This window comes from Lepisosteus oculatus, chromosome 29 (genome assembly GCF_040954835.1).
Source record: "Lepisosteus oculatus isolate fLepOcu1 chromosome 29, fLepOcu1.hap2, whole genome shotgun sequence".
NCBI lineage: Eukaryota > Metazoa > Chordata > Actinopteri > Semionotiformes > Lepisosteidae > Lepisosteus > Lepisosteus oculatus.
Window position 1 is genome coordinate 4,732,645 of NC_090724.1, and position 12,632 is coordinate 4,745,276.

General features: G+C 42.9%; 1 protein-coding gene across 2 annotated transcripts in view; it reads right to left on the bottom strand.

Moving 5' to 3' along the window:
* The window catches only part of ano8b (anoctamin 8b), a 35,914-nt gene extending 25,912 nt beyond the window's left edge, over positions 1-10,002 (bottom strand). The window contains exons 1-2 of one of the 2 annotated variants that reach the window (XM_015365572.2): positions 9,196-9,305; positions 8,217-8,382 (exon numbers count right to left, since the gene is read on the bottom strand). In XM_015365572.2, coding sequence (XP_015221058.2) covers positions 8,217-8,355 — 139 coding nt within the window. In that variant the 5' untranslated portion in view covers positions 8,356-8,382; positions 9,196-9,305. Of the gene's footprint in view, positions 1-8,216; positions 8,383-9,195 lie in introns of both variants that reach the window. The other variant, XM_069186216.1, reaches the window with a different exon arrangement.
* Between the last annotated feature and the right edge of the window lie 2,630 nt (positions 10,003-12,632).

Consider the following 12,632-nt stretch of genomic DNA (forward strand, 5'->3'; position numbering starts at 1 on the left):
AATATCACAATATTAATACCACAATGTGAGTAGGGGGTCTAGTTTAGTACCACTTTATTGTTATACATGACTCTCATTGGTGCTTTTAGAATGTGTACTTGGCTTTATTTGTATGTTTGGCAGAAGTCCAGTGTTTGCTTAGTTGTTTTTTTTTTACAAATTTAAGTATTGATTTAAGTTATTTGAGTTTGACCAGGATATGCAAATCACGGGACATTTGTGCATATAAGATTACATAACGGGGTACAATCTATGCAAATTTAGTTAAAACAGTTTCTAAGCCTTGAGAAGAGGCCTGACCTACATTGTTGCACCTGTCATTCTGACAAATCAAGAGCTTCTCAACACATGAGTGTAAGGAAAAGAGATGGGGAAATACATTTGAGGTGCGCACGATTTAGCTATGGGTTTCAAAAGGCTGTGTAGCCCTAACCGTCTTCCCTCTCCCATGCCCCACAATCAGAATTCACATGGCTTTACCCTGTGGAATAAACTGTTGGTGTGGCAAACCTCAGACTAACCAGCAGGCAGGCCACAACAGGAAAAACAGGATTTTTAATAGCGGAGTAATGAGGGAATGGAACAAAATCGAATGGGAGCCAATCACATGACCTGTGACCCATGACCTGTTACCTCTGGGATTAAATCACTTATTAATGCCCTTTTACAAGACTTCCCCATGTTAGAGATGCAATTCTGTCTTGTCATATTGGGAAGATAAGGCATTACCATATTGTAATTCATACTCCACAAGCACAGAGACACATATAGGTCAATCATTCATATGAAAACAAGGACGTGCCTTTTTACAAATAGCTGATACAAATTCAATACACAGCAGTTTCAGGAGTCACGGCAGGTGGACTTGTGACTCCTGGATAAAAAAAAGCTAAATGACTTTACTTTTTTTCAGTTGCACAATGTGAAATTTGCTAAAATCCATCTAGGGTGAAGAGTCACACCTGCAAAACATTTCTAACAGGAAGAGTTTTTGAGCAGATTGTGTAAATGTGGAGCATTAAAGCATTTAATCCACCGGGCCATCAAAGAAAATTAAATCTGAATAATCCCGTAGCCATGTTGTGCTGTTTGAACCAAACACTTGAGTAAAGTCAGCTGAGGTATTTCGGTCTTGGTCAGATTAAGGACAAGATGGAGACTCAAATGAATAACCTTCACAGGAAGATGGACAATCATGAATTATTAAGATAGTGAAGACAGTGTGCCAAGGGCATTAGAGCATTTCCACTGACCCAGATTTGACTGACCCAGCATTAAACAGTCCACAAAATTCTAGACAAAACAGGATCTGGAGCATTTTTCCAACCAACAGCTTAGACAGATAATGTCCAGCCTAAGTCGCTCACATGGTTTGGAACAGGAGCGCCTCCGAAGAAAGTGGTGATTACAAAAAGACAGGGTTATCAAAAAGGAAGAAGAAAAAAATCTAGACGTCCTTGCTCCAGGGAAAGTCAATAATTCACATGGAATTATTTTCCTGTTTTCCCACTAGAACAGTTGCACTGATGTATGGAGCTTTTTAAGCTGTCCTGTGCAAAATGAAGATAACACATCTAAATTAAAGCTGCTGTATTGAATGTAACTTCCATCCACACGTTCCTTTGTCAGTAGAAAGAAAATCCATGAAAAAATAGAAACGCAGAAACAACATCTCTAGGGTTAGGCTGTTATGTTTTTTCTTAATTGATCTAATGAAGTAATTAATCAATTTAATAGAATAAAATTAAATATTTCCTCTTCCCAATTCCCTTTCTTCTACATTTGGTACTGTAAATGGAATATATACTTTAAATTATCTAGAGTCATGAACCTTGTAAAACAATCTGAAACAAATCAGTGGGATGACATACACAGATACACAGCAGTAGACTCACCTACAGTAGTGAAGGTCTACTCTACTTCTTAACACACATGTTTGGGCTTTATGCCATGTGAGAGTAACAGGTCACATACTGGGCATTTGGCACAATAGATCCAACACATTTGTGGTCTATGTGGATCAAGTACCTGGAAGCATGAAAGTAGTTCAGATTTTGCAATTACATTGATTAGCTGAATTAAGCATTTTTACATGCAAACCAGTGGCAAATAAAAGAACTGTGTACAAACTGTAGACCATTGTCTCTTAATTAAGGGGGCTCTCCGACCAGTGACTGATTCATTGATTGCACTGACTCTTTAACAGAGTCAGACAAAGAAGGCTAGGAACCACATGTTGCATGGTAATGCAATGCAGAACAGTAAAGTGGTTTAAAAGTACATGGATCAATCAAGAAGCAAGAGATTGATCTCTGATCACCTGAAGAAATTTTCTCTCTTGTCTTATGTTTATGCCAACACATTATGCACACGGTTTTGATGCGTTTTCTAAAACCTGATGTTGGTTTGACTGAGCATTTAGAATAATGGGATTTCTGCAGGCTGGAGTTTGTCTTCCTCAAGTTACAGCTCCAGTGACTAATAAGCAGAGTCTAAAGGCAGGATCCATGTTCTTTGTGATAAAAAAAAAAATATGGGTTGAAGAGAGTCCTTTCTCTTTCTCCATTAAAATAAGAAGAAAGGGCATTTGTAAAGATAGCCAATATACTCTCATAGATTAATCACTGCAGTGCTCCAATCTAGCAAACCTACCATTACATCCACATTAGTGCTAACTAAGAACCTTTATACTTTAATAAAAGCAACAGTTGCAGGAATAAAGACTTTACAACAAATACAGGTTAACATTTTAACAACAGTAACTATGTAATTCTACTAAATCTATTACTACTATTACTAATCCATCCATTTTATAACGTAATGCTTCTTCCAGTTCAGGATTGCAGAAGAGCTGGAGCCTATCCCAGCAAGCAACAGGTACAAGGCAGGGTACACCCTGGAAGGAATGCCAATCCATCACAGGGCACACACAGACACAAAGGACGTATATTCCCCAGTAGCCAATTTACCTACCAGTCTATCTTTGGACTGTGGGAGAAAACCCATGGAAACTCCACACAGACAGCACCCCAGGCCTGGAATTGAACTCAGGGCCCCAGCACTGCAAGGCAGCAATGCTGGCCACTGCATCACCATACCATCCACTAATGCTAATACAGACTTTTAATCAACTATTAGTGATCCATGCTATCCACATCTATGATTAGCGTAGAACACGGGAATGTTTATTTTTTATTAATAACAGTAAAAAAAACAAGATTAATTAAGAATGGTTGCAAAGTATCATTAGGAGGTTCTAACTTGAATTTATTTGCCTTTACAATCTTTACAGTTCAACTTAACACATGCATGTGATGTATTCACAATGGTGTCTCCTTCCCTACTCCAGTGTGTATTCACACAAGTTCAGGTACCTGGGTTCTTACATGGATTCACCTGTCTGGGTGCCTGCACAAGTCTGTTTTAGCCTTTCTGCATCCACGCAGTGGTCTGGCCCCTGTTCGCCAGCTCTAGACTGCACTTCAGATCTTTCATTTTTCAGGCAGAGGCAGGCTGGGGGAGCAGAGAAAAGCACATGACGTTTAAAAGCAGACATCACTATGGGGACTCCCATTAGCCCATCAAGCCTCTTGCCCAGAACCTCCAGACAGCATCCCAGACCTATCTGATCGTGCCTGAATGCAAAACCGCTGCTGCTGTCAGCCATAAAAAAAGCACAAACGTGTCTACACAAGCCAATGCGCTGCACTCCTTCTTTATAAGAGACAGTTTTAATGCCACAGATGAGGCTAATTAATGAAATGAGACAGACAAATTGAGCTTGCGTCCTCTGGCCTGTGACACAGTCCTCCAGCAAAGAATGAACTCCAAGGCATCCAGGCAGGAACTGAAACGGAGATCCTATGCTAATCAGGCAAAAAACAGCATTCCGCTCCGGTACCTTGATTTTTAATGAGCTCACTTAGCAACTTCCCTACAGACATCAAACAGAAGAAGAGGGCCGGCAATGTTTTATGGTTCAGTCTTGAACCGAAACTAAAGCGGTAACTGATCTCTGAGAGGCACCATCCTGGCATGAACAATGAAGAATGTATGATCATTGGGACAAAACAGAGTCACAGCCACCTCCATCACACAGCTTTTGGGTATTCGAGTTCATCCCTCCTAAGGCTGGTTAGGATTTCGGGCAGAGTGTTTCAGCCCGGAGGTTGCAGATTCAAATCCAGGACATGCATGCCCTTCACCAACTGTGGTTGTGAACAGCGGCTGAGTTTACTAAGAGGTGCTTCTCATTGTGCAGAACCAAAACAGGTCTCAGAGCCTGATCCTCCTGGGCAGGTGAGCAAGCTCAGCTGCTACACGTTCTGTCCAGGGAGGAAAGGGAACCAGGGGACTCGGAGACTCACTCTCCCACCGCAGCCAAAGCAGAAAGAGAGTATTTAGACAGCAGTTGAGCATTGATACCAAAATCATCATGTATTCAAACTGAAAAGAGATTGAGATCTTAGATCGGTGAGAGTGTCAGAAGAACAGCCTCTCTTTCTTTGCCCTGAAGCCATGAAACCATCCAGTTAAAGAGTTAAAGCTAACACAGAGCAGCAGAGCTGTCTTATAACTATGGACAAGGTCACCACAAATTGAAAGACCCTGTAGCGCACAAGTATAGATAAATCATGCCTCAACATTATACTGGAAATGGAGGCAGGAGAGGAGATTTGCAGATGTGTTGGGGGCTAAAACTGGCCTCTCCTTTGGGTTTTATGTACTGCAAAGGCAGCAGTTCTGCAGTACAGGTCTTATTACCAGTAGTCTCTAACACACCTTTAGTACTCACATTACGCAAACAATTCAGAAGTTCACTTCCTTGCTACAACATCACTCTGGGATGGGATATAACCTCTTAATCCGTGGAGATCACTAATAAGCAGATAAATATTCATAACATTTACTCTGCTGCTTTCCTGCATAACCAATGCAAAGAAACTGGCAATCAGTTCTTAAAACAACTATACAGTAAAGACAGACTTTTTCTTATTTATCATTTAACCCTACAGAAAAATGTCTTACAGTCAGCCTGAAGGACACTATAGGAAGAGGGTTCTCACATCCCAGCTATCAGAAATGGAGATGTATGAGAGATCACAGAACAGTGCCAATAACAGGTAAAAGAAACAAGACTAGAAGCTAATCCCAATAATCTAGTGGTTTTTTTCTTTTTATTTCTACCTCAGCAGGAAGCTCTTCCAAGGAACACCACAGAATCTTTAAAGCAGTAGATCCTGCTAAAATGAACATAAAGACTTTGTCAAACAAGTTCATTCAGCCCATCCAGCTGTTCAGTAAATAATGGCTTTTTGATCCCAGGAAAGAAGCCAGGTTATCAGCTTCAACAACATGGCTGGGTAGCATGTTCCACCCTCCCATCACTTTTTTGTGTAAGGACGCGTCTCCTGTTCCAGGCATTCATGTCATTTTCCCTGATGTTTTTAGGGTTTATGTAGAACATTGTGTGTGGTAGAACCTGTGTAGAACAGTCCCTTAAACACTGAAACGTATCAGCTTGCCCTTCTCCAGACTGATTCCTGAACAGCTATATCCTTTTCAATAATGTGGTGAGCACAACAGCACACAATACTCTAAAGAAGGTTATACTACTCATAACTATACAACACAGATGACATCTCATGATTTAAATAATGTAGTTCAGCTACATATCCAAACATTTTGTTTGCCTCTTTATTGCTTCCAGAAGAATGAATGATATAAGAAAGAAACTGTTACAGTGGCCCCACTGCCCCCAAAAATGAGACAACAAAATGTTGCTGGGGCATTTCCAACATTCAGAAAGCTTGCAGTTTCTGCTAGCAACACATGCTGCACCTAAAACCGTGCTCGACCACCATTGCTGTCCAGGAAGTATGACTGCAGTGGACCCTAATGATCATATACAACAGAACAAAGCTAAACTTCATATTGAAAGCTTTTGCTGGGAATTCAAACAGGATCACATATTCTCTCAAGAAAGGCACACCTATATTAATTAATTCAAGTGAAATGCTAAGCAACTGTTCAAAAAAGAGCTCAGCTGACACAAACTCAAAGCCCTTCAAGCCTAAAGCACTGGGATTAGAAGAAATACATAAAACACACAGCTACAATTTCAGACACCCCTAAAAGAAAATCCTTAATAGACCAACAAAGAACTCTGATCACAGCTACACTATATACAATCAGATAGTCAGTGAATATATGTGAATTGGGGTTCAGTATTATTACAGCCTTCAAGAAACAAACCTGGAGACACAAATGGAGGCATGCACCCTTTATCAGAAAGCTGCTCATTTCTGGTAAGGGGGTGCGCAACATGGACTATCCTGGAAGCATCAGGGACCAGTCCATTACAAGGTACACACCAGCACACAGGGACAAACAGAGACGGCATGTCTCTGCTGGGTGGGAGGAAACCAGAGCACTGTGAAATGTGAGTGAGGTAACCAAGTGAACATGTGGGGGGTAGCATGCAGACTCCACACAGAAGGCTCCACAGTCTGGACCCAAACCCTGGATCCCTACCTGCAAGAAAGCACCAATAAAAACACTGCGTGTTTTTGAACCGTTTCCTAACGGTGGGAAGGAAAGAGAACTCTTGAATTATTCTGTCGGGTTACTAGGGCGCTACAACATTAAATGACTTGTTTTTCTAATTGGGGACCCCAAGAAACTAGAACACCACACTCAAAAACATTAAAGACAAATACAGAAAACAGGCCCGCTATTTTCTTAGCGATGTCGCTGCCTTTAAAACTGATTTACAAGTTATCCATCGCTTTCCAGTCACTCTTACTATTTAATTTCACGATCAAAATAGTCCTACAAAAAAGTGAGTTTAAAAACCGTAAAAAAAATGATAAACGTGTCATTGCATTCTGAACAAATCACAGAGATCAGCAAACACAAAAGGTTAATAACGACTCCTCACCAAAGAGTACAAGATTCAGTCAAACGGCCGATAACACACAAGTATATAAACTCAAGTGAGGGACGGGCCTTGTTATAGGGAGCCTAGAGACGCCTAGAATTATTCCACAGTCACAAAAGGACGCATTCAAAAACACGGAGATAGGAAATAACCAACAATGATAAATGAGCAAAAGCGTCGCAATTTGTGAAGTTTTTTTTTTTGTTTTCCCCTCTAACGGTACATTACACCTTTAAGAGCTCCTGTGCTCTAAGAGATACCTTGCATACCTCCTGCATACAGAACGCGTCCCCGGCCGCCTTCCAACAGGCTGCGAGTCGCCACACTGCATCATCCTGCACCACAGCTGGAGAGGCGCACTCAGCGACTCCACACACACGGACACGGACACGCCAGGCAGCCGCAATGAGCTCCGGCTTCGGCTCCGGCTCCGGCTCCGTCCCCCTCCGCCGAGCAAACGGAGCGAAGGCCGCTATTATCCTGACGACGTATAGCAATTAGCCAATATAATTAAACGCAGCCAATTACCGATGTAGAAATGTGCCGGGCCTGTATTTAAAAGTCAATGCAGTCCCACCCACCCCCACCTCACTCCCCAGTTCATGGTACAACAAAATACATGAATTAAGAAGACAAACGCAACCTTGTCGAATACGGCGCTCTACGTCGGTTTAATTTTGAGTTGCCAAAGCAACCCATTCAAACTTTAAGGTCTTGAGGTAAAAAACAAAATAGCACAACACGCTCTGACAGCACCGGCTCAGTGAAGTGCTGAACAATGTATCCTAATATAACCTTCCAGTCTCACTGGAAAAAGTTACACACCGCGCTGGTTCGTATGCAGAATGCATATGCAGACGGAGTAATGTTCAAATGCACAACGAGTAAAAAAAAAAAGCGTATTTCATATCAAGGATGTCAGCACAGACCACCTGATCCAACTGTTTTAATTGCTGAAAACGTGGTAGCTAGATTCAACTTCAACGGTGTTTTTGACGCCGACAGGACTGCAAATTCGCATGACCTTCCTTGCACAAGCGCCTAATTTTCAAGAGTGCCCGCTAAACGCGGAGAAATCACTTCGGAAAAGGGTGGAGGGGCTTCGCAACTGTACAACACAAGTAGACAAAAGGGCAGCGGGACATCCTGTAGTGTCTATTGTCATATACAGGCTCCTCGTCTACCTCAGCATCCATCTGAGTGGTGCGCCTTCCACACATGTACGGCTCCCGCACGACCTCTATTTACATCCCCTTTCTCGTTTCCCGAGACTCACCCAGGACCCCGGAGGAAGCAGCAGCGGGGTCAGTCTTCTCCCCCTCCGCCTGCGCTCGGTGTCTGTGCCGTGAGCTCTCTGTGTCCGCGGTGCTGCCTGAGGCTGCCGCCGCCGCCGCCGCCGCTCCTGTCTCGGGCATGCTCGCTTCCGCGCGGGGAGCCAGTGGCTGGTGAAGCCGGGACAAGGGAGTGCGGTACCGCGGGTCAGGGTTGCATGGGTTTCGGTGCAGAGGCAAGAGTGGGGGAAGGGGGGGGGGGAGAGGAGCGGGTCGGGTCGGGGGGGGGTTAAATGAACGTGAAAGTGAAGTGAAGGTTGCCGTGGCTCATCCTGGTGGCAGCGGGCTGCGTGCAGGCTGAGAGCGCTCCGGAGCGAGTCTCACTTCGGAGGAGGGACAAAGAAAAGGGGGAGAGAGCTTCACTCACACACACACACTCACCGCACACGCGCTCACGGACACACGCTTGTACACATACATACGGAGACAGAGGCGCGCACACACACACAGAGACGCTGGGAAAAATCGCATGGTTCCCCTCGCCTTCCGAGACGAAATTTCCCAGGTCCTTCAACGGTTTACGCAAGTAGAGAACTGTCATCCCTCACCTATGAGCAACTGCTTCCACTTATTAGAATAATGGACCCCCAGAAATAATGTGCTGCAAGCATTCTGGTTTCAAGCGCTAGCAAGCGCTATCTGTTCACTATGTACTGGTCCACAGAGACTACAGACTGAGGTGTAGGCGATGTACTCACAAACACATGCATGTTGAAACAGACAGATGCGTGTGTACTTGTTAGATTATTTCCACACATGCGTGTTTTGCGGTGGAAAGCACACCACGATTTCATGGATGTTGCAGGTTGAAAGCTCTCAAACCGGCATGCAGAACAAGGCAAATAATCTACGCGTTTGTTTTTTTTACCCCTTCAGACAGTATTTAAAAAAAACCCATAAAGTGGTAGATAGTAACGTACTTACTGTTAGGCAGTAAGGAGAAGTTATTCCCCGTGAAAGAGCTTATCTGTGGCACTGATCGCTGGGACTGGCGGCTCATTCACTAGGACACCTCTTCAAAGCTCAACAGCAGCCTAGAATAATGAAGTGAGCCCAGACTGCCTGGGGGATTAAGGGTGATATGATTTATTTATCAAAGTAAAAATATCGTCTCAGTTTTTTTATTTGTTTTTTTTTTTTAAAGAGGCGCCTCAGCCGTGAGAATCCGCGTTGTTACAGAAATGTAGAGAAGCAGATGTAGAGGTGACCCATGGAGGCTGGGGTTTTCCCTCGACCTCCAACGCCCACGTCAGAGGCGCACGGGAAGGGGAAGAGCGGTCCCCCTTTCTACTTTCTAGAAAAGAAGAATCAGGGACGAGCAGGGTGATGAAAGTGTCTCTCTCCCCCCGTTTCTTTTACTTCCCGTTTGACTTGAACGATGTTTTTTTGGTGTGTGTGTGTGGGGGGAAACTAAGCACCGTTCACTTGCAGGTCACATCAAAAACGTCGCGATTCATAGAGTTGGGAAGCAGTTTTTGATCTATTACAATGTGCTACAAGCCTCAGCATTTTACGCTGGAAGTCATGTGCCTCCGTCGTCGTTTTTGTTTTTTACAAACACGTGCAATTACAAAGCACTTCCAGTTTTCTATCCTAGGAGAACCTAGGGGTGCGGGGAAAATCGAACATGTAACACAAGGCGACTCGAATCCACTGCCTGCCTGCGAGGAGATGGTCGTCAGTAGGTTCTGTGCCCACCGCTGTGCTGTACACAGCAACTAGAGGCGAACCTTGTTATTCCTGCACCGAGCTCTCTTCAGCAACATGGCTGCAAGCTTGCGATACACCGATGTGAAAATCAAGACGGAGAGACGCAGGGTGATGCGTCATTAAAGGTGGCAGCTGTCTAAGAGCGCACCACAACGTATACATTATTAAGAACATCGGAAGGATTCCCTCTGGCCCTGCAACACCTAAGGCTGTAACAGCTTCTTTGTTTCCTGGATTGCTGTCTGCACAGCTACCCAGCAGCCGTGCTACAGTGTGGATTATGCTTACTCACCAGTTCTGGGCTAACAGCTGCAGAGATCTGCAGTAGGACGCAGCAGTGCACATTAGCACCGTGTGTGAACTCCTGACTCACACAGAAGCTACCTGATCCCACTGACTGACAGCGGACAGTAACAGTGGCTTGCATTCACATCCTGTATAACCAAATGACAAACGTACTCTGATACGAATCTGAGAAGACGGTTATCTGATCAGAAATATGAGTGAATGTGAAGAGGCTTCCGCGCGCATCGTTTGACCCTTTTTAGGAGCACATCATAAGCATGGCAGCCCCCCTTTTTTAAATCTTTTAATCTTGCACCTCTTGTTTTTTGTCGTTTCCTGTTAGTGTCCGATTTGCATTCTTATCTTTATTCTTCGCATGCAATCGCGTTCCCAGACCCGCAACAACATGCATCCTGTAACACATTCGCTCAGCCTACAGTGCAAGACGATGAAGAATGTCTATAGTATAAATCTATACCTGTGCGAGCTGTTCTGCAGAACTGATTTTCTATTAAGCTTCAAACAGCCAGAAGCATGTTAGCATGCTCCTGTTGTTCAGGCGAGCGAAAACAATAAGTGTGAGGAAGACCTGCACGAAACTCCCGAAGGATGCAAAACTGTTCTCTTTGGAATCGTGATCTATTTTACCAAAGTACGTATTTTCTTATGACACTAGCAGACATTACCTCAGAACGGATCTATTCGGTTTACAAATGGCCATACTCCCGCTGAGGAGGTTCATACACACGTTTCAGTCAAACTGGCCACGCTGTCCAGCACAGTACAATAAAGCCGTGTCCCAGCATCGCAAAACCAAGAGCAGGCTACAGTTTGTAAGCGGGGTTTAAATATTTGATTTATCAGATTACACGAGAGTCTTGAAACAAGATTCTGTGTATCTGCTGTTAATCTATTCAGCACAGGATCAGAACTCTCCGGTGGATACAGATTCACAAGTACGAATCTAAGTTGTGAAGCTTAAAATGGCAAAGACCTTTGTAACCTTCTTTCTTATCTTCTGATCTGCTGTGTTTGGGATTTGGGATCCTTTAGGTTGGAAAGTGCTATTGAAATGCAAGGACCTTGTAATATTGTAATCATTCATAATAATTAAATAATTATTAAAACACCCTTGGTTTAAACAAGTCAAAAGTTAAGAAAATGTCCGAAACTTTCCAAGATGGCTTTCTTATCTTTGGGTGTAATTTGTAAATTGCTTCCGACAAGTATAGTCTGGTGGTACAATTCATTGAATACAGGTAGACATCTAAATCAATGCAATCACACTTTGAGGTGCGTATTCAGATCCATTTACTATAATATTGTTCGCATTCATTTGAATTTTCTATCACCTTTCTGTCTTCCTTTTGGGACAAGAGTTTCTGCATTAAAAAAACAGACTTTTTTCATGGTTTCGTCTCACACCTGTGATGAAAAGTCTTTGATTAGCTGACTGTTAGCTACTGTAGACGTTTTATTAAGAAAATAAGCTAAACTAAAAAAAGCTCTTCTTCCTTACCCTGAATGCACCTCATTTGCAGAAACAATTGTTACATATTACAGAAGTATCGTGTTCCGACTCGAAACGATCAACCTGCATTAACACTACGTGTAGTCATCCTAGTCCTCCAGATAATTACAAAATCGCCACCCTCAGCCATTCAGAGGAAACAACGCACAGCAAATAAATTATATGGTTCACGGTCAACGCAGTGACACAAGCCAAGGTCATTTTCTACAAAAAAACGTGTCTACATTACAAGCGTGTGTGTCGGCACTAAATCCGATCTGGCCCCTACCAGAGCTAATCATACCCTGGTTTATTTACAGGTGCTAAATTAAATCTTGACGTCTTGTAAAACCTCTGCGGTACGAAATCGAAGTGTATCTTTAGAGTACTGTATTTTTTTTACTATTATCACATAAAACTTCATTTCCCATAAAACATAGCGAAAGGAATTTCGTCACCTCCGTGTTTGTAAACAAAGTTCCTGAAAGCTCGTGCTCGGAATGAAATTTAAACCTGTGTGGCGCTACACGCTACAGGAGAAAGCAGATAATCTGTGGATTATTTTCTTTGTGTGTGTACGCGCAAAGAACAAGGGATATTTGTTTTGAGAGTAAAGCAAAATTAAGAAGATTTATACCCAAAATGTTATCTTAATGCCTATTTTAATATTAAAATGCAGAATGTTCTGTTAATTTAAAATATATATTAGAGTAGCAAATATGAAACGTGATGGATTTTGTATGCCTTTTAACCAATATTGACCTAAATATATTATAATAAAAATAACAATTTGAAAAGCTATGACTTGCAAATATCTGTTGAAGTGTGACACATTTCTCTGGTTTTGATTGACAAG